Source organism: Anguilla anguilla, chromosome 14 (genome assembly GCF_013347855.1).
Source record: "Anguilla anguilla isolate fAngAng1 chromosome 14, fAngAng1.pri, whole genome shotgun sequence".
Classification (NCBI taxonomy): domain Eukaryota; kingdom Metazoa; phylum Chordata; class Actinopteri; order Anguilliformes; family Anguillidae; genus Anguilla; species Anguilla anguilla.
In genome coordinates, this window is record NC_049214.1 from 14,415,567 (window position 1) to 14,442,326 (window position 26,760).

At 45.1% G+C, this 26,760-nt stretch overlaps 2 protein-coding genes across 7 annotated transcripts in view; one reads left to right on the forward strand and one right to left on the reverse strand.

Moving 5' to 3' along the window:
* LOC118212545 (2-oxoglutarate dehydrogenase, mitochondrial-like) overlaps positions 1-13,519 on the forward strand; it is a 31,574-nt gene extending 18,055 nt beyond the window's left edge. For all 4 annotated transcript variants that reach the window (XM_035390514.1, XM_035390512.1, XM_035390513.1 and 1 more), the window contains 19 exons: positions 855-970; positions 1,671-1,825; positions 2,930-3,076; positions 3,534-3,624; positions 4,303-4,482; positions 4,645-4,773; positions 5,745-5,924; positions 6,358-6,510; positions 6,635-6,737; positions 7,114-7,242; positions 7,531-7,681; positions 9,237-9,364; positions 9,617-9,795; positions 10,281-10,352; positions 10,701-10,826; positions 11,099-11,171; positions 11,707-11,870; positions 12,313-12,467; positions 12,749-13,519. In XM_035390514.1, coding sequence (XP_035246405.1) covers positions 855-970; positions 1,671-1,825; positions 2,930-3,076; positions 3,534-3,624; positions 4,303-4,482; positions 4,645-4,773; positions 5,745-5,924; positions 6,358-6,510; positions 6,635-6,737; positions 7,114-7,242; positions 7,531-7,681; positions 9,237-9,364; positions 9,617-9,795; positions 10,281-10,352; positions 10,701-10,826; positions 11,099-11,171; positions 11,707-11,870; positions 12,313-12,467; positions 12,749-12,869 — 2,552 coding nt within the window. In that variant the 3' untranslated portion in view covers positions 12,870-13,519. The remainder of the gene's footprint in view (positions 1-854; positions 971-1,670; positions 1,826-2,929; positions 3,077-3,533; positions 3,625-4,302; positions 4,483-4,644; positions 4,774-5,744; positions 5,925-6,357; positions 6,511-6,634; positions 6,738-7,113; positions 7,243-7,530; positions 7,682-9,236; positions 9,365-9,616; positions 9,796-10,280; positions 10,353-10,700; positions 10,827-11,098; positions 11,172-11,706; positions 11,871-12,312; positions 12,468-12,748) is intronic.
* A 1,296-nt stretch (positions 13,520-14,815) lies between these two features.
* On the reverse strand, positions 14,816-25,645 carry pargl (poly (ADP-ribose) glycohydrolase, like). Of its 3 annotated transcripts, none has more exons than XM_035390516.1 (17): positions 25,524-25,628; positions 24,027-24,384; positions 22,902-23,203; positions 22,160-22,279; positions 21,424-21,516; positions 20,859-20,930; positions 20,527-20,616; positions 19,976-20,136; positions 19,708-19,787; positions 19,483-19,558; positions 19,274-19,349; positions 18,606-18,753; positions 18,301-18,379; positions 17,716-17,824; positions 17,500-17,608; positions 16,671-16,799; positions 14,816-15,122 (listed from the first exon to the last, which is right to left on the reverse strand). In XM_035390516.1, the coding sequence occupies exons 2-17, from the start codon at positions 24,343-24,345 to the stop codon at positions 15,004-15,006; spliced, it is 2,082 nt and encodes a 693-aa protein (XP_035246407.1). In that variant the 5' UTR covers positions 24,346-24,384; positions 25,524-25,628; the 3' UTR covers positions 14,816-15,003. The 3 variants fall into 3 exon arrangements, with proteins under 3 accessions (XP_035246407.1, XP_035246408.1, XP_035246409.1); XM_035390517.1 differs by having other exon boundaries at positions 25,312-25,594; XM_035390518.1 differs by lacking the exon at positions 24,027-24,384 and having other exon boundaries at positions 25,524-25,645.
* Between the last annotated feature and the right edge of the window lie 1,115 nt (positions 25,646-26,760).

Genomic DNA, 26,760 nt, shown 5'->3' on the forward strand with positions numbered 1-26,760 from the left:
ATGCAGCATTATGTATTGAGCATTTTTTGAGAAGGCAGCATCCAAAGCTAATGATAAATGTGTCCACGTAGGCGGCAGTGGAACCCGGGAGGGAATGTTGTCAGCTAGGAAGAGAAGTGGAGATGGACAAAGAAAGGACTCACAGCTGATCCAGGATCAGTGCAGAGAGCAGACAGATCAAGGAAATTCCACGACACAAGTCACATGCCTAAACTTGTCGGGGTCAGAATCAGGCGTGGTGTGATGATGCTTTTAATAGGGCTAGGGGGAAACTCTTCTGGTCTCTCCAGTTAAGTGTGGCACCTCGTCATCTCTTGACAGCAGCCCAGGAAAACAGAAAAATTGCAAATGAGTGACATAATATAGAGAATGGCTTTTGGTCTATTTTGTTGTTCCTATTGTATATCCAAATTTCTATGCTGATTCTACATCCCTCCCTCCTTTTCCCACAACTCTTAACAACACTTCTCACTTTCTCACTTTCTGTCACTCTCTCTGTCTCTCATTTTGTCATCGTACTATTATTATGACGTTCCTGTCAAATGCTTTGTTGATTGGCTTCTCATTAACATTTTAATTTGAATGTCCTGTGATATTGAATGGCTGTTCGTCTTCTTGCACTGACATGAACATCATTATTTTCCACCATTCTTTTGTGGTGTTTGCCGTTTTGATATTTATTTATTTGATATTTTGATATTTATTTTTGATTGCAATGCCACCTCTTTCCATCTGTCTATTTTTGGCCCCTGTGTTTGTGCCTGTGCTGGGCTGGCTGATCCATACAACCCCGCCCCCTGCACTGCCCAATCCCCTGTCTTCCTTCCCTGCCGCACCTGCCACTCACTCTCCAGGTTTCTATGGGCTGGACGAGTCGGACCTGGACAAGGTGTTCCGCCTCCCCACCACCACCTTCATCGGGGGCAGTGAGAGTGCTCTGCCCCTCAGAGAGATTATCCGCCGCCTGGAGGTTCGTCCCAAGCGCATTACTGCCCCTACAGGACACCCACTGCATTACACACTGTGCACACACTACAGTAAACCCCTGCGCATTGTTATACACACTGCAATACACCCCTGTGTGGTATTACACCCACTGCACACACTACAGTTCACCCCTGTGCATTATTACACACTGTACACACACTACAGGACACCCTGTGTGTCATTACACACTTTGCGAACACACACACAACAGTAGACACATGCTAGACTACGCCCCTGTATATTATTACACACTGCATTCACGATACAGTGTACACACACAGATATATCTATGCCCATACATGCAGACACATGGGCACATGCACACACATACCACAGTGGCATCACTTATCACAGCTCATAAAGCAGGAGAGTTTTAAAGAACAGAAAGCAATTTCAAGTATGTACACATACACGCACACACACATACACACACTCATGCACAGGTTGATGAACTCTCTCTCAGCTCTTGCTGTGCAAGTGAGTCATATGAGTCAGTGAACCCGCTGTGCTGACTATGCCCTTTCCAGCTCCTACCACACGCTTTGCCCCAGCACACAGAACTGGGTGAGAGGTTGTGTCCAGGGTCTGTGCCGTGCTGCCATGGGTACACACGTACGCACGCACGCACACACACTGAGCACGTTCCTCCTGTTCCTCCTGTTCCTCCTGTTCCTCCTGTGCAGATGGCATACTGTCAGCACATTGGGGTGGAGTTCATGTTCATCAATGACCTGGAGCAGTGCCAGTGGATCCGGGAGAAGTTTGAGAAGCCGGGAGTGATGCAGTTCACCCAGGAGGAGAAGAGGACCCTGCTGGCCAGGATGGTGCGGTCTACCAGGTCCGGTGTCCACCCAGCGCCGCCGTGGCCCACCCTGCCGGGCCCCGCCCTGACCTGCCTCATTTAACCCTTCTGACCCAAATCAAAGTTGACATTGATTTTGTAGCAAGGTGGCAAGAGGAAAAGATCTAAGTGACTTTGAGAGGGTTAATTATTGGGGCACGGATAGCAGGAGCTTCAGTCATAAAGATTGCTAAACTGCCTTTCAATAGGAACAGTGACTAAAGTGACAGCTGCATTTAGATCTATGGGAAAAACATAAGTAAATAGGGTTGGAAATTGTGGTTGAATATGCACATTCCATGACTGTGATGCTCATGCAGTAGTGCAATATGTAAGGAAAACAAGAGAAACTGTCTCAGAATGTAAATTCAGAATGTGATCAGACCTGTCAGCAAAAAAGTCTGTTGGCAACTACATAGAGAGGGATATTATAGTAGGGTTGCAGTGCATAAACCCCTCATTACAAAGACAAATGCACATTTGAGTTCAGTAGTGTGAAAACTGGTCTAAAGAGATGTACACTACATGGCCAAATGTATGTGGACACCTGATATCACACTTCATATAATTATGGGCATTAATACGGATTTGGTCCACCCTATGCCGTTATAACAGCCTCCACTCTCCTGGGAAGGCTTTACTAGATGAAGGCTTTACTAGGGATTTGCTTCCATTCAGCCAGAAGAGCATTAGTGAGGTCAGTCACTGATTGGGTGATTAGGCCTGGCTCGCAGATGACTTTCCAAGTAATACCAAATGTGTTGGATGGGGTTGAAGTCGGGGGTCTGTGTAGGCCAGTCAAGTGATGTGTGCTGAGGGGGCATTGTCATGCTGAAAAAGGAAAGGGCCTTCGCCAAACTGGTGGGAAGCACAGAATTGTCTAGAATGTGATTGTTTGCTGTAGCACTAAAATTTTCCTTCATTGGAACTAAGGAGCCTAGCCCAAACCATGAAAAACAGGCCAGACCAAGGGATGTCCAGACACTTTTGGTCATATTGTGTGTGTGTGTGCACTGTTTGATGTTTGTGTGTAATGTGTGTGTGTGTGTGTGTGTGTGTGTGTGTGTGTGTGGACTGCACACGTGCCCCCGTGCTATGCAGGTTTGAGGAGTTTTTGCAGAGGAAGTGGTCCTCAGAGAAGCGCTTCGGGCTGGAGGGGTGTGAGTCACTGATCCCGGCCCTCAAGACCATCATCGACAAATCCAGTGAGAACGGCGTGGAGAATGTCATCATGGGCATGCCCCACAGGTCAGCACCACTCCCATTCCCCTCCCCCTTCCCCGTTACCATACCCACTGCCCAGGGCACTGCCACCCTCTTTCCCCACAGCCATGCTCTCCCTGACCAGGACTTTAACACCACACCTGGATAAAATGCTTATTTGAACTTCTCTTGACTCCTTAGACACCAGTAAAATTTCCTCAGATTACTGACCGTTCTTTTGACTGAATACAAATCAGATGGGTGTCTCCAAAATTAAGGTTGGTTTAAGGAATCCTCCCCATCAAGAATAGGCTAATAGGCCATTTCTAAAGTTTGTCTGGGGGTAGGTGTGTCTAGGCTTTACATGTAAAATATAACTTATACATGAATATAAGTTTTAATCTCTATGTGACTTCCTGTTAGAATCGAGGTTGATGATGTTGATAGTGATTAGACTATGCGGGATTAGATTGGTTATGCCTAACGCCCTGCCCTCTCCTAGAGGTCGTTTGAACGTCCTGGCCAACGTGATCCGTAAAGAGCTGGAGCAGATCTTCTGCCAGTTTGACTCCAAGCTGGAAGCTGCTGATGAGGTTTGTACTGCTACCACACTACACACTACCATCCCAGTACTTACGTGTCATTATCACCATCACATTTGGAACACACCCTGCCACACTGGTGCTGTGGCCAGGTGTTACATGACCTACAGTTGGCAGAGAATTTACCCTCAAAGTAGAAATGGTCTTGAACTGTTTCTCATCCTGGTTTTGTAAAATGACACTGATGATGAATTCATTCTTATCCTTTTGACTTATCTTTTTTAAAATTACAATGTTGCATTAGGTGGACCCAACATATCATGAGGCATGAGGTGTTTGCTTCTCCTCACACACTGATCTTGAAAGACATTCCATTTGGCAAATAATGGGCAAAATTATGGTAGAAATGAAAGGGGTCTGACAGAGAGAATAGTTCCAGAATGAACAGAATTGGTAGAAATGGCTGGCTCTCTCAGCATGTCTGTTGTAGGGGTCACGTGGCTGGACCTCTCTTGGTTTTAGGGGTCATGTGACTGATTCTTTATCTCTTAGTGGTCATGTCACTGAACCTTTCTGTCTCTTGGTTTTACGGGTCACGTGACTAATTATCTGTCTCTCTGTTTATGGGCCATGTGACTAATTCTTTGTTTCCGTTTTTGGGGTCATGTGGCCGATGTTCTCAGTCTGTATTTTAGGTGTCATGTGACTCTCTCTGGCTCCTTGTTTTAGGGCTCAGGTGATGTGAAGTACCACTTGGGGATGTACCACAGGAGGACCAACCGTGTGACCAACCGGAACATCACCTTGTCGTTGGTGGCCAACCCCTCCCACCTGGAGGCGGTGGACCCTGTAGTGCAGGGCAAGACCAAGGCCGAGCAGTTCTACCTCGAAGACACGAACGGCAACAGAGTGCGTCTCTATTTCTGACTCCACCCTCCTCCAGAACAACTGGAACATGGTAGAAGGGGAACAGCTTTTTGAACTTATGTTCAATGTGTGTGTGTGTGTGTGTGTGTGTGTGTGTCTGTGCGTGCCTGTGTGCGTGCGCTTGCGTGTACGTGTTTATCACAGGTGATGTCCATCCTGCTGCACGGTGATGCAGCGTTTGCTGGCCAGGGCGTTGTGTACGAGACCTTCCACCTGAGTGACCTTCCGTCCTACACCACCCACGGCACCGTGCACGTCGTAGTCAACAACCAGGTGAAAGAAATGTCACTCTTACTCGGGCGTGTCCAGGTCGCACCCATGTCTCCTCTCACTGGTCTGATAAACAGTAATTAGCCTCGGGCCTGTCAACATACTGCCTTCCCATGGTACATTCAACAGGAAGTGTACACATTAGCCTTATGTTACCCAGTGATTTTACTAGAAGACTATATTTCCCTTCAAACCATTTTTCCCTTGGCAGGCAACACAAGTCAGAATCTGATTGGATAGAGGGAACTTTCAGCCATCAGTGCATGTGGCTGTGTTCAGCTATTATTATTTGTTGATTTTTTTGTTAGGCATGGCTTAAAAAGTGATGGGCCTGAAATATCAAGAGCTTGACCATCACCTCAGCATTTTAAAATAATGGTGTGAGCCACGTCAAAATTAGCTATAGGAATACGCCTGAAAATGTTACAGTGATGCCGATTACTTTAAGTGTAGATGTTCTGTACCACAGCAAGGCTAAACTCTCAGGTGTAGAGTCATGAAGAAAAGAATACAGAGCAAAGGTCATGCTGCTTATTGCGCAATGGCAGTGAATGCTATACGTGCCATATCAACAATAGGCAAACAAAGTGCCCAGACATCCTTACCCAAATATTTCTTAGTACGGTTCCCAACAAAATGATAAATGTAGGTTATTCTCACATTCTTCTCTGACATACCAAAATTCAATTTAGAAAGTCTGTCCTTTTATTATTTTTATTAAAGCCAAGCCTACTGAGATTATTGTAGAATTACATAGCAAATTACTGGGGACAGGTTCAATGTCATCATTGTAACTGAGTATGGCATGGGTCATTTAATGAGTGCAGAAGAATTGCAGTCCTTACCTGGATCCTCCCTCAAACGTGAAGTTGAATTTGGAAAGAAATGTCTGTCTCCCTTTGAGAGGGAGACATTCTTTGGCTGACTGCTTGAGCGTTGTATTGAGAACCTGCCCCTCCTCCCCCCCGCCCCAGATTGGTTTCACCACAGATCCCCGCATGGCACGCTCCTCTCCCTACCCTACTGATGTGGCGCGGGTGGTCAACGCGCCCATCTTTCACGTCAACGCCGACGACCCCGAGGCCGTCATGTACGTGTGCAAGGTGGCGGCCGAGTGGAGGGCCACCTTCCACAAGGACGTGGTGGTGGACCTGGTGAGGCTCACGGAATTTACTGTCACATGTTATTCTACACTATGCTGTACCACTACCACACCGTACCGCGCCGTACCACTATGTACCACACTGCCCCACACCGTATCACTATGTGCCACATTGCCCCACCTTGCCCCACACTGTACCACCATGTACCACACTGCCCCACACCGTACCACGCTGCACTGACCTGCACTGCACTATAGTGGATTTTATGACCAAAATGTGTGATGTAAGATTCATGGCAAAAAGATTGCACGTGAGAGTTTAACTGAGCTGAAACCTGCAGGAGGATCTGATGACATTTTTCCTGTTCTGTGTGTGTGCATGTGTGTGTGTGCGTGTGTGTGTGCTTGTGTGTATATGCACGTGTGTGTGTGCGTGTGTGTGTGCTTGTGTGTATATGCACGTGTGTGTGCGTGTGTATATGCAGGTGTGCTACCGGAGGAATGGCCATAATGAGATGGACGAGCCCATGTTCACCCAGCCGCTGATGTACAAGCAGATAAAGAAACAGAAGGGAGTTCTGCAGAAATACGCAGAGAAGCTGGTCGCTGAGGGGATTGTGACACGGCAGGCGTACGAGGTGGGGCGGGGCTTGCCTCACGGGCTGGGGGGACCAATGAGGGGAGGTCCTGCCCCATGGCTGTGTCTGTCTGTCCGTCCAATGAGCCTAAAGATGCCATGTCTGTCTGTCTATCCTGCCTCAGGAGGAGGTAACCAAATATGACAGGATCTGTGAGGAGGCACACGAGCGCTCCAAGGATGAGAAGATTATGCACATCAAGCACTGGCTGGACTCTCCATGGCCTGGTAAGAGTGTGTGTGTGTGTGTGTGTGTGCGTGCGTACGTGCGCGTGTGCATGTGCATGTGTGTGTGTAATTTTATATTTTTACAGCTGTATGCATGTATGTGTATGTTACATTTACATTTATCATCTTATCCAGACTTACAAAAATGTGCCTTAAGGTTAAAAGAACAATGCAAGGACCCAGAACATCCATTACGGCAAATCTGATTAAATAGTGGAAAAAAAGGTTTTCAATAAAAATATTGTTTCCTTGTTGCAGTGAAGTGTGAAACCCTGATTGATGAGATGAAATGTGTTTATATGTGTGTGCTTGTGTGTGTGTGTGTGTGTGCATGTGCTTGTGGCGTGTGTATGCATGTGTGTGTGTGCGTTGGTAGGTTTCTTCACTCTGGATGGTCAGCCGAAGAGCTTGAGCTGCCCTTCCACAGGGGTGAGTGAGGAGGAGCTCAGACACATCGGCCAGGTGGCCTCATCTGTGCCCATCCAGGACTTCACCATCCATGGAGGTGTGTTCACTGACACATGCACACACACACACACACACACACACACGCATGCACACACACACACGCACTTGCATGCACACACACACACACTCATGCACACAAACACACACACGCACACGCACACACACACACACACATCACACACACTTCTCACAAACCTGTTCACACATCGCACTCACACACATTCTCTGAAACCCATTTACAGAAAATGTACACACACACACACACACACTCACACACTCACACAGTGCAGTCCTGCTCAGCAGATACACCCCTGTATGTCCCCAGGTCTGAGCCGTATACTGAAGGGTCGTGCAGCGATGGTTGGGGGCCGCACGGTGGACTGGGCCCTGGGGGAGTACATGGCCTTCGGCTCCCTGCTGAAGGAGGGCATCCATGTGCGCCTCAGCGGCCAGGACGTGGAGAGGGGCACCTTCAGGTACCGGCCTCTGATTGGCTGAGCTCTGTGTCAGAGACTACTTTTAACACACAGAGAGTCTTTTAACCCCTTAAGTCGCACGGGCCCGTATTTGGATGGGAATGGCGTTATTTGAATTCATTTTTTTATTTTATTTACGGTGACATTTTCAATTAATCTGGTCACACAGTATGCCATTTTAAAGTGTTAAGAGTTCTGTCTCTATGAAGTGTTTTATGAGGCCTGTGTTTTAGCGACAACAATTCCTTATTTTGTAACGTGTGGGGGCAAAATGGGCTTGGGGAGTCCTCACCTTCTATACGTTTTGGAAATCCACAGGAAATCACGGTATTCTTATTGGTATCCTTATCATGGCAAAGGTCCACAGAACAAAATCCATAGTCCCAAAAATGTGCTCACTCAGAGAAACGTGTAACTTTTCTAGTATCCAGGCTGAGAACCCGCCGGCAAAAAGAATACTTGAAACTTTATGGCTAAAAAGTTGGTTGATTTAAAAAAAAAATGTATTCTGCAGTGCCTAAGTCTAAACTGAAGACTTTGCATTCGTAGGCCTTGGAAGAAGTTACTTGTCTGAGTCAATATTTCTGAGGACGACAGTGAAAACAGATTTGACTCCACAGCAGGGGCATGATCAGTGAAGGGCTTTTTTATATTTTTATTATTGTTCAGTATGCTTATAAATAAAGAGTACGCCTGATTTTTTATAATAAATGTGACGTGACATGTTTAATGTTGATGGAGGTGGGGTATTTGACAAAAACAAATCAATGGACCTCAATCAATGGATTTGTGAACTTGATAGTTAATGTAGTTATTTTCTACAATCTTCCAGACCTGCTGCTGCCAGGGGTGGCAAGGAGAGAGCGAGGAGAGGGAGGGGGAGGGGGGAGGGTGAAGGGTGAAGGGCAGGAGGAAAGGGAGATAATTTCAGCACACTGTCTTCAAATTGACTTTTTGGAAACCCACCTAGACATAGCTTGGAAAAAACAATGCAGAATGCTCATTTTTGGTGATATTCAAATTAGAGCCAGGATTTTTCCAACGTTGTGGCTGTTGCTCCATTGTGTTTCTAAGCTCACCAGGCACAGCCACAAGCATCTGTATCCACTCAAAAAATATATTTTTGGTGAGAAAAACCATGTTTGAGCTTCTGTTACTTTGTTTCAGTAATATTTAAAGTAATTCTTGGTACCTCTTAGAAAACAAACTCCCAAGGGTTACCTCTTAAAAGAGACCAGGATTATGCCTGCAATCAAAAGGGTTCAAATATAGTAACCATTTTATTTAGGGTATGTCATTTTCTGGCTTGTAATAACAAAGAGTCACTACATAAGGGGTTAACATCTTTTTAACACGTTATGAAGTATTGTGCCTTTATTCCTGTTTTAATAATAATTTTAATAATAATTTTGTTCTAATACTCTACAATCAGTATGTGACTCTTTCCTCTCTCTTGCTCTCTCTCCTATTAATTCCCCATCTTTCTTCCCTCCATCTTTTTCTCTCCACCTGTCCATCCACCCATTTTCTCTCTTACTCCTCCCTCTCTCTGTAGCCATCGACACCATGTCCTGCATGATCAGAACGTTGACAAGAGGACCTGCATCCCCATGAACCACATCTCCCCAAACCAGGCACCCTACACTGTGTGTAACAGCTCTCTGTCAGAGTACGGAGTGCTGGGTGAGTGTGCCTCATCCTGCCCTGCCCCGCCCCGCCCTGCCCTCCCCCGCCCTATCCTGCCCCATCCTGCACTTACAACCTCCCCTCAACCCTCATTTTTGGTCCCTCCTGCCTGTGCTGCATGGTTTGACTGGTCATTTCTGTCTGTGCTGCAGGGTTTGACTGGTCTCTCCTGTCTGTACTGCAGGAGTTGACTGGTCTTTTCTGTCTGTACTGTAGGGTTTTAACTGGTCTCTCCTGTCTGTGCTGCAGGGTTTGAGCTGGGCTATGCCATGGCCAGCCCCAATGCGCTGGTTCTGTGGGAGGCCCAGTTCGGGGACTTCCACAACACGGCCCAGTGCATCATCGACCAGTTCATCTGCCCTGGCCAGGCCAAGTGGGTCCGACAGAACGGCATCGTGCTTCTGCTCCCTCACGGCATGGAGGGCATGGTGAGCCTGCCGTACCTCTACATCTCTTTTCTCTCTCTCTTTTACTCTCTTTCTCTTTACTCTTCTCTCTGTTCCCATAAATGCATTTCTTACACCTCTATACCAATATTCCTCCATTATATCTCTATCTTCCACTACCTTTTCTCCTTCATCCTCTCTCATCCCTCTATACCTGTCACACCCTTACACCTCTCTCATATGTTCTTTCTCTCTCTCTCTTCCATTTTCTGTTCCTCGCCACCTCTCCCGCATCATGTTCTTTTTCTTTATTATTCATTGGGTGCTAAAGATGATGTCACAGTTTATACAGTCGGTATGTTTTTCTTAACAGTTGGAGAGAATTAGATGTGCAGTAGTCACTTGAGTTTAACTTTCAAATTCATTGGAAGACATCTCTCCTCCCTCTGGTCTCTCATAACCCGAGGTTTAAATGTGGTGTTTGTGAGGGGATAGCTCTTAGACCCTGTCCCCGTCTGTCCCGTTAGGGCCCAGAACACTCCTCCGCCCGTCCAGAGAGGTTCCTGCAGATGTGCAACGACGACCCGGACGTGCTCCCGGTAGGCCGCGCCCTAGCTTGGAACATTTTTATTTTTTATTTGTTGGTTTTTGCTCTCTTTAATTTTTTTGAACTGATGCAATTCAAAATCGCCTTTTTTAAACATCACAATCGCAGTGTGCACGTGGCTGTTCACCGGCACCCACCTTTCAATTTGCGTTCTGCCTGACACTGTTAATTCAGTTATGTTAACAGCTTCCATCTGTAATTGCATAATTTTTAATGTTGTCAAGAGTGCTACTGTATGTTAATGAATTCTCTGCTATGTTGAAGTTGATTATATTGCACCTTGAGGCAGGGAAAGGCATTTGATGAATAAAATATATTATTACTCGTCTTCCTGCGGTAGAAAATGACGGAGGACTTTGCCATGCGGCAGCTGTATGACTGTAACTGGATCGTGGTCAACTGCTCCACGCCTGCTAACTACTTCCACGTAATGAGGAGGCAGATCCTGCAGCCCTTCCGAAAACCGGTCAGTATGGCCTCTCTCTTTGTCCCTCCCCTCCTCTCCTCCATCGCATTTTCTCTCCTCCTATCTGTTATCCTCCCATTTACCGTCTCCTCTCAGTCCACACCTTCTGCCCCTCACCACTGACTCACATTTAATTTTGACTGTTTAGTCAGGAAAACATCTCGGGCAATGAACAGTCTTTCCAGGGAACCCATTTCTCTGTACTCTGTCCGAGATCTCTGAATGAATGTTGTCATTCCACTCTTTCTTCCTCGCCCTTTCTCTACCCTTAGCTCATCATTTTTACCCCCAAATCACTGCTGCGCCACCCAGAGGCCAAGTCCAGCTTTGACGAGATGATTTCAGGTGAGAGCGCTGGGCACTACACCATAGAAGAAGAAATGAATAGTGTGGTGTGGATCAATAAAAGACAGCTTAATATGGTTCAGTGTCAATAATTTGCCGTTGTCTGTGAGTGTGTGTGTGTTGATGTGTCATTGCCGTTATTGTGTGTGTGTGCACGCATGTGATTGTGCGTGCGTCTATGTGTGTGTGTGTGTGTGTGTAGGTGTAGGTGTAGGTGTATGTGTATGTGAGTGTATGTGTGTGTGTGTGTATGTGTATGTGAGTGAGTGTGTGTGTGTGTGTGTGTGTGTGTGTATGCGTGTGTGTGTGTGTGTGTGCGTGTGTGTGTGTGTATGCGTGTGTGTGTGTGTATGCGTGTGTGTGTGTGTGTGTGTGTGTGTATGCGTGTGTGTGTGTGTATATGCGTGTGTGTGTGTGTGTGTGTGTAGGTGTGTGTGTGTATGTGTATGTGAGTGAGTGTGTGTGTGTGTATGTGTATGTGAGTGAGTGAGTGTGTGTGTGTGTGTGTGTTCTCATGCTGTCCTCCTCTCTGCAGGCTCTCATTTCCAGCGGCTGATCCCAGAGCAGGGTCCAGCAGCTCAGAGCTCAGGGAGGGTGAAGCGCATCATCTTCTGCACAGGGAAGGTGTACTATGAGCTCACCCGTGAGCGCAGAGCCCGCCACATGGAGGACACGGTCGCCATAGCGCGTATCGAACAGGTACACGCGCTCACCGGCGCACGCAGGCATGCGCACGCACGCACTCTCTCACAGGCGCACAAGCACACACACATGCATGACCTCTCTCACAGGCACGCAAGCACACACACACACACGCACGCACTCTCTCACAGGCGCGCAAGCACACACACACACGCACTCTCTCACAGGCGCGCAAGCACACACACACACACACACTCTCTCACAGCCGCGTACACACACACACACACACACACACGCACGCACTCTCTCACAGGCGCATACACACACACACACACACACACACACACGCACTCTCTCACAGGCGCATACACACACACACACACACACACACACGCACTCTCTCACAGGCACGTACACACACACACACACACACACACACGCACTCTCTCACAGGCGCATACACACACACACACAGTTAAACTGCCCCCTCTCTGTGCAGCTCTCTCCGTTCCCTTTTGACCTGGTGAAGGCGGAGACGGAGAAGTATCCCAAGGCTGACCTGGTGTGGTGCCAGGAGGAGCACAAGAACCAGGGTTACTATGACTACGTCAAGCCTCGCATTCGCACCACCATCAACCGCACATGCCCAGTCTGGTACGCCTCCCCTCCTCTTCTCCTTCTCTCCCCTTATTTTCATTTTAATGTGGCTTTTTTTTTTTACTAGATGGGATGACATTTGTCACAAATCACCTTCTCTTTTTGTGTGTGTGTGTCCGTGTCCATATGTGTGCGTCCGTCCGTCCGTGCGTGTCTGTGTGCATATATGTGTATCTGTATGTGTGTGTCTGTGTGTATGTATGTATGTGTGTATGTATGTGTATCTGTGTGTGTGTATGTGTATCTGTGCATCTGTGTCTTTGTGTGTCTTCATCCAGGTACGTTGGTCGAGACCCTGCCGCGGCTCCTGCCACTGGGAGTAAACACACTCACCTGCTGGAGCTCCAGCGCTTCCTGGACACTGCTTTCAACCTGGACGCCTTCAAGGGCTGGTCTTAGCCCCCTCTCCCCGCACACCGCACACCATGCACACCCCCACCTCCACCCACAGCCAAACACTGTATTACAGCTCCGCCTTTAACCCCAGCCGCACACGCTGTTCCCGGGCTCCCCGTCTGGCAGCACGCAGCATCGGCCAAAACACACCCCCGAAAATCCTTCTCTTTCTTTTGTCAGGAGTGTCAAGTGTCACTACTGTTATTTATTTTTTATTCTTCTTTGCGGTGAAGATGGTCGGTGCTGAGATGAGGACGTTAGCAAAGCCCCGGTTTCAGTCACATTCAAGATGGCAGATGAGGTCCAGTCATGCAGAATTCTCACCTGCCAGCTGCCATGCCTAAAATGGCCACCACATGAATCCTAATGGCCTTAAAAAAATTTTAATTTTGTTTTAATTGCTCAAAATTCTCCACAAATTTTGCTTTTGTTCTTCCAAATGAATGCTCTCTCCCCTCCTCTTATTAGTGCAGACAGCCCCCATGTGATGCTTCTGGGCCAATCGTAGTGTGTACATGAAGGTGAAAGCCTGTCAGGGAGCAGTGGGACCAGCCCTGCTGAGCTTCATCTGCTGAACTGTCCACCCACCCACGGCCATCACATCTCCACTGTCAGTAGCTTTCGTTTCCCTTGTTTAAAAAAAAAAAAAAAAACAGAAATCTTTTAGATATATCATGTATATACTCCAGAAGTGAAGTTTTGAATGATCATGAGAAGAACAAAACTTGACTTCTCCACTGGCACCGAGTCATAGAGCCCTGGACTGCAGTCGTTCCGAGGCTTGTGGGTAAAAATGCCTTCACAGCAAGGAGCCAGCGGCTTCACAAGAAGCCCCCCAACCCCCCCATGATGATCTCAGATCAGCGAAGGATGTGTCACACAGAGCTGTAGTAACACGGAGAACTGATCAGAGACTGAGATCAGCGCCAGCTATGTGGTCTTATATGCCGCTAATGCCGTACTCCACCATCTCGTACGCGCACACACACACACCTCCATGACATCTAGCTACAGCCAGGACCACAATAGAAATAAGTCTTGTGGCTTTTTTTGTGTTATCCTTGATGCTCTTTTAATTGTGCATGTACATTGGTGTTTGCAACCATGTAATTGTCCTTTAAAGTGAATCGTCAAATAAATAAACTAAAACTAAAACTAAACTAATTCCACCCAGACCCGTTCTACAACAGGACCCAGCCAGTTCAACCACCTCCGCAATCGAAAGTGGAAACATCGGCATGAAGTTGGACTTGTGTTACACTTCTCTTTTTATTCATTCACTCTCTCATTCTCCCTCCCTCCTGCTCTGCTGTGCCAAAACCTTTTTTCCTGAAGACTTGAAGATAACATGGTCTACCTGACAGGAAAGCAAAAAAGATGTAAAGATGTAACATTTTAGCCACAGGAGAACCGTATTATAATACAAAAAAATCACCATTTTTGTTGATCTCTCTGATTGATGTATTTATTTTTCGTATGGGTGATGCACTGTATTTTGCTTTTGTTCAATAAAGACATCTTTTCATTTTTTTGATTGTTTAGGAGCTTGTTGCTTTCTTTTTATGGATAAGACACAGGTCTCAAATTAGCCACATACTGTGTGTGAAAGGAGAGAAACTGTTGGTAAAAGTAGATAAAGTAGATTTTATTTTGATTTAGCAAAGAGTAATGAACAGTGAATGGTATGTCATATACATGCCAGTTATATACCAGTTTAGAATATATGAGGGATTTTACATCCGTTTGCTTCCCAAGGTTTTTTGAACTAATAAACGCAAATTGTTAAAGACCCCCTGATTCTGATTTTCATCCAGGTTTCCATAGTTACTAAACACACCATGCAGCATTCTCATATAGGACCTGTACACACCTGGTTTGGCATGTTTAAATTAGCTGTGTGGTTACTGTTACCTGCTGATTAATGAGACAAAATTGTCTGAAGGCACATGCTATATTCATAACTACTGATCTGTTTATTTTACATACATTTGCAGTCATTTAGTATGTCTACAATCGCCACTTGATAAATTTGTATACATAGTGTTGAACGAATCGGCAGATTTCCAAAACTTCATTGTTACAGACAGTGCAGGGTTTAATTGTGTAGATACAGTCTGCTGGTTTGGCTGAGCAGTGGTCAGTGTCTGCTGGTGGTCTCTTTCACAGACTTCATGATGAAGCTGTACAGGTCGGAGGTCTTTGCCTCATTCGAGTATAAGGCACTGCAGAAATTCTCCAACGTGTTGTACAGGCGACCTGTTGAAAGTGGGGGAAAAAAGTATGGATGCCTTTTAACATTTTTTTTTTGTCAAGTACAGGCCTAAGTCATTTAAGTGTGTTCACCCTGTTTAACAGGTCAGCTTTTAGGTTCGGATTCACCTTCGTAATGGTGAATTTCACTCACAACATATGATACTAGGGTATAGGTTTGCCAAGGTTCCTCAGGTTAGTGCTGTCCATGTTCAGTGTAATCACTGAGAACCTGCACTTGCTGGCTGAGAGATCAGTTGGTATAGATTCATCTCTTCAGGACAACTTATTGTTTTCCAGGACATTTAAGCAATTTTCTAATTTTCCATTACTTTCCCATGACTGGAAAACTGCATTTAAAAAATTCCAGGTCTTCCAGGGTGCACGGGGAACATTACAGCAGGGCCGCCCAACCTGGCCCCTGGAGATCTACCATCCCGTAAGTTTTCACTCCGACCTTAACAAAGCACACCTCATTCCACAGCTAGCCATCTCATTGAGCTGCTAATTAGTAGAATCCGATGCGCCTAATTACGGTTGAAATGAAAATCTACAGGACAGTAGATCTCCGGGAACAGGCTTGGGCAGCCCTGCTCTAATTTTATTGTGGCAGTGCATGCTTCAGCTGTGGTGCCCCTGAGATTGGGCGACAAAATAGCCAATCAAGGGAGAGGGTGAAAGGGTAATTCCATATCTGGGGTAATAATGTTCAGTGGATCATTTGAAAAACTGTTATTTGTTCGTAATCCATACGTTTTGTCACGCAAGATAGTACAGCAGCTTTTAACACACTAGTATGCAGTTCATACTGGAGATCGTCCAAAAACTACACCACTTCCCGTACCACAATGTTTGCGGCTTTAAGAAGAGTCAAACCTCAATGGAATGCAGAAACAATCTACTGGTCTGGAACGTCATTACATGGGTATGCAACCCTAGTGCTTTATTGCCACAGGTGGTGTGTGCTGGTAGCCAATAAGTATATGACTAAATCAGTTTGTCACAGCCTACTTAATAATACTGCGTGCAACCGCTGTCCAACAATTTTATTGTATTTTTTTTTTTTTTTAAGTGTAGATACGACATAGTGAAAAGCTATGTTCAGTTTGCAATTTATCTGCTGGTTTACTTAGCAAGCTATGGGCCTGTAATGTCCGGCTTGATGTAATGACCAGCTTGTTAATGAATTTGTGTCAGTGACTCCCTTGTCCGACATTGGTTCCGAGAGACCCTCCCCACCGGGACCAACAGTTCCAATGTAGGTCACATTGTGCTGGCCATTGGAAAAATAGATTGCAAGCCAAAACAGCATGGGCACCCCTGCTTTAAGGTGTGAGATGGCAAATATGAGATTAGAATGTTCTCAACTTGAACATTCTAATGTTGATGCAACTTTCGCTACTAGTAACTGAAAACAATGGAGTTCTAGAACGCCGACTTAATATTTTGGAAAGAAAAAAACCTCCTCTTAAAATGGTTGAATTCCACAAGGCGATTAGGGGGCGCTTGTGCTCCAGGGTGAATGGAGATGTGCCCTGGCTCCTCTGCACTCACCCACAGTGACCTTGTGCGTGGTCAGGAAGTGGTGGATCTTCCGTAGGTCCAGCTCCAGGTGGCTGTCATCAAAAGTGAAGTAGGCCATGTCCCTCCGAGTCACGGCGGCAGCCATCATCTGGATAAGAGCTGCAAAACATGCTAAATTAATTCGAATTTCAGGGGCTGTTGTTGATATAGAAACGGTATCATTGTGTGTCATGCAAAGCCTTGCATCTCCAGAAAATGTCTCTCATAAATTGCGAAGAAACTGCTTCTGTTTTCCCACTTACCATCAAAATGTTAATGCGTTAGTCACTTTGGGATCAGACCCAATCTTATAACTCTTCAGCTAGGAAACACTAATAATACATAGAGCTGGATGTCAGCTTTCAACATGCATTAAAAGGTTTTAAAAAATAGTCAATACAAGGTTTTTTTTCATAATAGCAACATGACATGTCACATGTAACATGAGACAGTTGCAAGTCATACAGTAGTTAGAGAATCGCAGTGTATAGACGTTCAGTACAAAGTGCTTAGCAACAAGCAGTCAATTCTGTACGCGCCCAGATTCGCTGGAATCGTGTCTACACAACGGTCACTGCAAACTAAACCAGTGAATTTCCGCAACTTACAAACAACCATGGTTGTGCTTTAGTTTCTGTCGTTTACACATTCTGTCTCAAGCACACGCAAGGCCGAATAATCACTTTCCCTTTGTTTTCATACTCTTTCCTAGAGGCATTCTGGGCAGCCTTCAGATGAGCTCAAGTGCATGCAGAAAGTCCACAGTACAACAGCCCGCTTATCTGCGCAGCGACTGACTGCAGGTACAGACAGCACCTACCTTTGAGTCGCGGGTCACCGCCGAAGGCCCCACAGCCCCAGTTGCCTGTGGCAATGGCAGGGTAGTAGTCCGGGTGTGTGTTAGTTTCTCCCATGAACCCACAGTAGGCCTTTAGCAGATTAGGGTGGGGGAAAAAAAGCTGTCAGGGAAAAGTGCTCTCTCTCCCCTTTGCCTGCCCCCTCCCCCAGGTGCATTGTGGGAAAGGAAAAGCCTTACTTTGTTGAGTTCTCGGGTCACCTTCTTCATGTTGAACTGCTCTCTGGGATTTTTGAAGTTCAGAGCGTCAATGGCGACGATCTGTCTGTACCGCCTCCTCCATTCGTCTCTGGATTCGGAAAACAAAAAAATGGTTTGTCGATGTTGATTTTATCGTTGGTACTAGGCAAAACCTTACTGGCCAACTGTGCCTCTCTAGTTACGGCTGTACAATCTACACCCAGCACCAGGAGAGTTGTGCACTTGCCTGCAAGCTGGTGAGTATTTAACACCCTACAGGCTGAAAAGAAGTACTACAGGAGAGCCATTTTACACCCAACAGACCAAAAAGTTGTACTACAGGAGAGCTAGCACTGCTCAAAGGAGAGGCGCACGTCTCGCTAATGACATCTGGAAGCCTGCTGGCATCTGCTGTATTACTGCGAGGAGCTAATGTTGCCAACAACTCCAGTCAAGGTAGGAACCTGTGATGTCTCCCTCCTGTCAGACCAAGCCTGTGCTTGTGGTGAGCACCCTTGCAGACTGAGGCTGTGGGAACCCTCATGGGAGCCCATTGATAAATACCATAGGTTCTATAGATTTTACCTTGATGTTTCGTCCTTGTGATGTCCGAGACAGAAAAAGTCATCACTATAGCCAACGTATTCACTGTATCGCTGGGAGCCTACAGAAAGAAAGCCATACAGGTTAAGGACCCTGCCAAAACTGCAACAGCAGTGCCCCATCTGTGTGTCCACCCGAGAACTCACAAGCCCGCTTCTCTTTGCCTTTATACTGCAATAGGGACTCTTGTTGACAGTTCAAAATCATTGTGCTTTGCTTTGGAGATAAAATATTGGTTTCTGAAACCTGACTCTTGTTGCCTCAGATGGCCAGTGTGCCATCCTCACCTGTGATCTTGAGGCATTCGGTGTCCCCCAGTTTCTCTGTGAAGAGCCGGGCCACGATCAGCTCAGGGTTGATCAGGAAGAGGATCTCTTCTTGGACCAGGCCAGATGCCAGCACCCCTCCGCCCACCACGCTACAAGCAAAGTCCACCTGCCACCGTGACCATGGTCATGACATAAAATTGCAGGAACACAGTGGGAATGTTGAACCAATCACATGCCACCAGAGTACAGTACTGCCTGGAATCTTCATCACAACAACCAATCACGTGCCACAATGGCACTGTACTGCCCTGGAACCCTCACCAGCGCAACCAGTCATATGCCACCATAGATTTGTACTGCCTGGAACCTTCATCACTGCAAACACCTATAACACGACATCACTGTACAAGGTGGGATTTTTTAAAACTGTAAAAATACATCGGCTATCATATTATGCAAAGGATAATTTAAGGTATGTTACCTGTTTAAAGCTACACTGGTTTTTTGAGGTGTAGTATTGAACAAAAACTGACCCTAGTGCAGCACCACAACAAACCCCAGGTTTGTTTTTAGGGTTGTTGTGAAGGGGATATTGTCAAGGTTATTTTGGGGCAGAAGTGAACAGGAGGTTTAAACACAGACGAGTGGTCAAGCAGTGAAGCGCATTTTGCATCAGCGCTACTTACCTGAAGCATGCCCTGCCCATCCTTCTCAATGGTTCCTCTCGAGGAGATGTGCAGTTTAGTCAGAGTTTCAGTCAGGCTGGGCAGCACCACAGAACCGGGGGGGAGGAAGGGGCAGACAGACCGTCAGATAAGTGTTAAGTGCTAGTCATCATTTTCCGTGATGAATGATGAAAAGGTGTTCTGGTCTGATAGGGGGAGAGTGTGGTCACCTTCTCCAGCGCGGGAACTTATAGTCCGGAATGCACTGCCTGGTGAAGGTGACCAGGCCTCTGGGCACCTGTCTTTCTGTGGGTGAAAGAGCTGGTTAAAGGACAGGTCCAGAGGACAGTGAATCTCTGTGTGTCAATCTCTCTCCCTTATTTCTCTCTACACCTCTTCAGGTTGAGGGGAGTCCTCTAATCAAGCACCGCGTTCAAAGGTTTTAATTGCAGTACCTTCGCCAGTCACCACTTCAAAGTAGTTAAAAATGGCCTTGAACTTCTGCATCTTCCGCTCTGACCATTTGCCGAACAAGCTGCAGATCACAAGACAGAGAGAGAAGTCACCACTCATCAATCAATCAATCAGGCAATCAATCTTCATATAAAGACTGGACATAGAGGAGATGGGAGGGACACAATGAGCCTTGCTTTCAGATCTCTCAGGCAGCTGCAGTGCGCCTCTGTCCCAGTGAATCGGGAGTATAGAGTGCCGGGGGCTGACCTGTGGAAGTTGATGGTGGGGTAGTTGGCATACTCGGCGCCAGGGTGCGTGGCGTTTCGGTGGGGGAAGGTGCAGTAGAAGGCGTTGGCCAGCAGACAGGCGATCTGCATCTGAGATACAGTGATGGAATGGTTCTGTCCATGCCGGAGCAGGGGAACGCTCTGTGTAGACAGATAGAGAAAAGGTTTTCCAGGAGCAAAAAAATGGATGACTGCTAAATGGGTTTTACACACATTCCTGTTGGATTTTTAAGCTTGTTTTAAAGCCCATTCCAGATCAAAAGGGTGATAGCACACCAGACAAGAATGAGTTTTCAGTGGAAAAAAAAACATAGAATGTAATTAAGTAAAGACTGTAGTGCACACCAAAATGACAATTAAAAATTCAAGTTATTAAAGAGTTATGAGTTGTTCAAGAGCTGAAACTCTTTGTGTCCTAAATAGTGCTAACAAGTCCTTTGACCATGCTTGACACATTCAAATCTATTAAAATCAGCTTAATTTAGGAGATAAAATGCAACAGGCCTGAAAATATCATGGAGGTTGGCTTACCTTTTGGCAGTTACGAGGCAGCTTTAGGGCCAGCTCCGCCATTCTTCTGAGTGTGCGAGTGTGGGTTTCCCTCTCTTTAAGGTGTATACTCTAGGGAACATTATGTATACTGAAATCAAAATCTCAATCAGAAATAATCCATGACCACAATAAGAAAAGATATGTCTATGCTTCCAACAAATAAATCAGTTTTACTTGAAAAGGTGTAATGTTAATGTACCAGTAATGTCTTAATCTTTTGCACATTTTAACATTTCTATCTGTCAAGGCAGTACAAAATTCTTCCAAATGATAATGCACAATCCGAGTACATTCTCCACCGAGTTACTAACCTCAAAAAATCTGTGAAGCGCATCAAAGGACCACTCATCTTTGTATTTTGGATTGTACTTCTTTATAGTTTTCTAGAGAAAAAGGGGAAAAAGAAAAAATACATACACAGGCCTTAGGAAAATACAACAGAACGTTATTTCAGACAAATGAGCCAGTGCTTCCCTCTGACCATTAAGACCCGGCGCAATTTGTTTATTTCTTAGATTTAAAGTGTTCATAACCCAGAAGACAAAGATGTATACTTGCGTTTTTTCACATTTATACACTGGGAAACTACTGATATAAAATATGTAATTTCTAAACAAGGGCACTCATGTGCATAGTGTGATGGATATTCACTTCAGGTTCACTTCTGATTGGTGAACATGTAAATTTCCATGTTGCTTGCACAATTAACATAGCCTCCAAGACAACCAAATCCTCCTAGTTAGCAATATAAGAACTTTATTGCTTTTGGGACAAATTCATTAAAAATCTTAACTTTGGGCTTAACATAATATTATTTCTTTGGTTAATTGCATTTAAGTATTGAAATGGATTATTTCCAGAACCTGCTCATCCCACCTCAACATCTGCAGTGGTCAACGACGAGATCTTCACCAGGCGGTGTAGGTACTTCTCGATATCTTCCCAGCGGGACTGTTTCTTGGCCTGCAACTGAATGAGAATGCTTTGAGTCCCGCCTTCATGTCACATTGCCTGCTCCTCCTGGCAAATCATGAGAGTGTATGAAAAAAGGGAGCAGCAGAAACTGGAAAGGACTAAATGTTGCAACAGAACATTTCACTCATAATGTTTGTTGATGAAGCAGCTGCAACTAAGTTACCTAGCTAGTAGCTACCTAGCTACTTGACAATTTATTTATGTTCGCGTCAGATATATCTCAACCCATCATTTTCTACTGGCTAACTCTTTAGTATCTCTGCCCTGGTCTTATCTGTGTAGCCCCGCCCTGCCCACTCTGGCAGTGGTGAATGCACAACAGGATTGGCAGGTAGGGAAGCCTCCTTGCAGGGAGCTGTCATGATTGGTTGTTATGACAATCAGTTATGTTGGAGTGGCTGTAAACATTATTTAAAACAAAATTATTCTATGTAGTTGTACATTTTGGCTAGTAATGTATTCCAGCTGCCACTCCTTCAGACATGAGCTGGAGGAAGACACCTTGTGTGCAGCTTGACTTGATTGACAAGTGCCAGCCGAAGGTAGCCCTGTGGGGCTTCTAGCCATGCTTGTCACTGTCCAGATTGTATACCAGACCATGGGGACTTGTAGTGCTTGAACCGTGCGCTCGTATTACCAAAATGCCAGGCTTGGTCAGCGTGCACTCCTCAGCATAAGGCATTTTCACTGACAAGTTGTCCCACACATGCTGCCCTGCTTTGGGAATGAGGCTTCCGTCTTCATTGAAACGAACCACCTGTGTGGGTCAGAAGAACACACACATTAGCATTAGTCCTCTTATGGGCTGATCTCATCTCACCACCTTCAAGTCCAGTGATGGAACCTAACATGTTGCCAATTTAGGCTGTTCCAGGTCTTACAAGAAGCAGGTTGTAGTTGTATTCTGTATAGGTCTTCACTGTTCACTTCCCTTCTTAAAGGACAAGTTACGGCAGTAAAAGAGCTTCTGACTTGCTTTTTAAACCTACGTACATGTGCAGATTTGTCAATTGCGCTAAAGACACTGTTTACCTTCTTAAACCACCCACTAAGCAAACTTCCCATCTGGCAAAATAAAGATAATGACTGATTGATTGATTAGCCGATTGACTGATTGATTCATTCATTGACAGGTGTACCGACTACCAAGCGGAACCCACTAACAGCTGGCTGCAGGACACTGTCCCAATCAGAGTAAAACTTGGAACGGCTCAATCTGCAGTACACTGGGAAGGTGATTTCCATCATTAGGGAACAGGAGTTAGTTTAAATACAAGTAGGAGGGGCTGGATGGGAAAGGGGGGGGGGAGGTGAGGGGCCTTCCACAATAACTCTCAACAAACACACTTATCGCCCGAAAGTTAAAATAAGAGTCTTACATCCACAAGGACGGTGTGAGACGCGCTGAATGACAGCTTGTCCAGCTGCATGTGACATCTTGGCTCGGTCTTCAGCTCCGACAGCGGGCAGCTCTCACCAAATTTAAAGTCGTCATATCCTTCCGCGACCGCTTTGGGGCCTGCTTCCGGTCGCTTGCAGTCAGACGCAGCACCAGAAGTGGAGGGTTTGCACTGCGTTTCGTCTCCAAGTTTGATCAGGTCCTCCTGCTTGCAGCCAGGACTGGTGCTGTCCGGGCATAACACACTCTTCATCTGAGTGCTGTCATTTTTCTTGCTCATCTCTGAAACGGTACGTAGGGGGAGAGACAAACAAAAACATTATGTCATCAGCACAGCATGTTCTTGTTCTTTTCCATGAATATTCTGCCATGTTCCAACACTTGAGTATTTTTGACTAAGTCAATCCCTGGATTTCAACGAAAGAGATTTAGCCAACCAGCTGGAAAAAAAAAACACGATAGCCCTGTATTCTTGTGTGTGAGCGTGTATGCACAGACTTTATTAGCTATTATCTGTTTATTTGGTAGATGCTCTTTTCCAAAGACTTGTTATGGCACAACAAATACAGAACATGTCATAAATATCATAAAAGCTGCACAAACAAGGGTATTACAGTACAGGATGGCAAATAACACGAGTAATGAAAGCATCAGAATGAGTGCCAAGTTAACAAGTGCTAAGCTGTAGGCATAGTAACTTATAAGCATACAAATAGAACCTTATTAATGAAAACATTACTTTGTAACAGCATACAGAGTGACTAATAATAACCAGAAGAGCAACATAACATTTAATAATGAGGTGCCAGAGGCTAAGCACTGCACATGATATCCATGGTTCTGGAAACCAAGAAGCAGCATTAGTGTTAACAGGTGACTTTCGTAGTTTTGATTTGGCACAGAGATGTTTGAAAAGGAATCCTGTGGTTCTGTTGGCTGAAGGTACTGCATTCTACCACAGTGTGACCAGTGATGAAATTAGAAGACTTTGGGCGAAAAATGACCAGAGACGGGAGAGAAGCAGCTCGTTGTATTATTATTATTTTTTTTTTAAACATCCAACCGTTTCATGAATAACCTGCTCGGTGTGAGGAAGCACTTTTACCTGAGCTTCCTTTCATTGCCCCTGTCTCCTCGTTTTGTCCACACGACCTTGTTCCCAGCAATCCGTCCGTACTGTTGTTGCCGTTTGGTGCTTGAATAGGGCAGGCATTAGGGCACCCACTGTTGGTCATACCCTGATACTGGGCCAATTCATCTTTTAGTTGTTTGTTCTCCAGTTTTAGACGCTTGATTTCTTCGTTTTCCTTCGCTCTTTGCAATTTGCAGGATGAACAGCTCATTTTTTCATCAAATAATTGCCCATCATTCTCGCTGTCATGGTCTGAGGTAACTTCTGCAGTAACCTCACTTCTTTGCTCCATATTCAAGTTAATCTTTGTTCTGGTTTGATCCACAGGGGCCTAAAGTCCGTTTTAAGCAAATAGTATAATTACGCGTGTGTGAAGATACACGTTTGCAAATACCACCATAACTGTCTTCACTGAGTCTAATGGGGGGTGATTTGGCAATTAGGTTGGGCGTTTATAGGAATCTTGTATTTGTGTTGAAATACTAAAGATGCGGCATTAGACTGATCAGTTATATCTAGTGATTCTGTTTCTAGGGGAATCTATTATCTACCAATCAGGGAGCGTTCACTGTTTCTCTTTTTCTGACACCTAAAAATAACAACTTTATTAAACCTAGCCATGTGGATATAAAAAACAACACATAACCAGCAAAGACTACAGAATACACGTTTGAGATTTGAGAGACCTAGTAGTTAACCGTGTATCTGTGTTACCAAAGGGAACAGGTTTATTGCTGTTCAGAGTAATAGGGTACATCACAGAAGATTACATGACTTGCGTCAGTCATATGCAATGCAGCCAACTGAATAGCTAAGCTGAATGTATAGCCAAATCCTTTGCTACTTAGCCTATACACTAGTCTTATACATGCTTATCTGGATTCGATTTCCCATCTGACGCACAAATTAGACACAAGAACATGCCAATAAAAACGAAAATGAATATAGCTAACTGACATCTAGTGCACTTAGCTCGTAACTTGGCAAGACAGCTATAAAACTGGCAAGTCCGATAACTTGTTGACTTGCATGTTAGCTAACCATCAACTGATAAAATATGTCCGGTGAAATATCTGCCCCACGACTTGTAGGTTGTGATTCCAGTTTCGTTTCTTAAGAAAGACGTTTGCTTTCAGTTTGCGATATGACCAAAGTCTGCTGTATCTAGCGTTCAACTAAAAAGTATAGAAATGTAGCTATCTTCGATGTCATTTAAATGAAGATTATGATTCAGGATGGTTGAAGAAATGTAACTTACACAATTTATGAATGTCTTCTGTATAAACTAGCCAGCTAAACAGCATCTGCTGTCTTAGGGGGTCAGTATGGTCCGTTGGAAAATAGCTAGGTGCCCCGTTCAATTTTGTCACAGGAAGAACACTGTCATGCAATGTAGCTTTTTCGATTACAGTTTCTACATCACTAGATCTTTAGCTAGCTACATATATTGTTGTAAACATTGCTACTCACTGGTATCCGGATGGGCGCTTCTAAGCCGTGAAAGTTGTTCCTGTTCTGAATATCAGCAAGCACTTCCCTGAAACCGCGTGCACAACGAGCCAATCCAACACCGAGGCGCGGGGCTTTAAATCGAAACTGAAAGTAGACTACCAAATCGATTCCTTGCTTTGGAAAAAAAAAGAAAACATCAACGCAGACTGCTAATACGAAATTTTTGATAAGGAAGTCTAACTTTGACGAGTATAACTGACGAAAATGTCTATGAAGAGCTCAGGCGTGCCTGTGTCTACTGCACATTTCATGTTGTTGACTAAAAAACTGAAATTGAAAATTATGAACGCCTCGAAGGGCGTCTGCAATATTTATTTATTTGTGTCATAGGATTCCTGAAATCTGAGTGGTGTTGGCTGGTTTCTGCCACTTTATTTAGTTTGCTTTAGTTGAGCTCTATCTTACTTGCCCTATTGCATTTTTTTTTTTTTTTTTGGCATGTTCTTGTGTCAAATTTGTACGTCAGATACTGTGCGTGGGATGGGAAATCGAATCCATAAGCATGTATAAGATTAGTGTATAGGATATATGTAAAGCAGGCAAAGGATTTTGCTATACATTCAGCGCAGGCATAGTACTCTAAACCGCAATGTTCCTTTGGTAACACGGATACACGTGTATTCTATAGTCTTTGCTGGTTAGGTGTTGTTTTTTATATATCCACATCGCTATGTTTAATAAAGTTGTTATTTATGGAAACTGGTTTCTCTCTAGCAGCGATGAGTTCTTCCTGGAGTTGTGGAGCAACAGTTTCTTTTGCTAGACACGACAAGATATTTGTCTACTGTCTCTTGATCTTCCTGGTCTTCTCCTGTTAACATTACTGCCCATCAGCTGGACCCCTCTGAGTGTGTACTAAACACTGCACCTGGAAATCGTAAGCTTCTTTACAATTTCTCACTGGGAATAACTTTCTTGCCACAGCATTTACTTGGCTCCGCACATCTAAGCCTAATGTCTTCTTCTTTGCTATATTTCTTGAAAATTTAGTGCCAATTTTACTTGTGATACAGGCTAAAGGTATTAGTCTACTTGTGTTTTTTTTAAACTATACTATTTTTTTCTATACCTGGACCAACTATCACTACTCTGCAGGGCACTCCCAATCTGGGATCATTTTTATCACTTAAATCCCCTTCTTTCATGCTACACATATTCCTCCTGTGCCACTTTCATGTACATGTACCTCCACCCA

Excerpts from the sequence above, each read along its gene's own strand:
- pargl (XM_035390516.1), bottom strand. The coding sequence starts at position 24,345 with ATGGAGCAAAGAAGTGAGGTTACTGCAGAAGTTACCTCAGACCATGAC. Across the intron at positions 18,380-18,605 it reads CGAATGCCTCAAGATCACAG|GCTCCCAGCGATACAGTGAA; the intron begins GTGAGGATGGCA and ends TTCTTTCTGTAG. Across the intron at positions 17,609-17,715 it reads TGACCCGAGAACTCAACAAA|GCCTACTGTGGGTTCATGGG; the intron begins GTAAGGCTTTTC and ends AATCTGCTAAAG.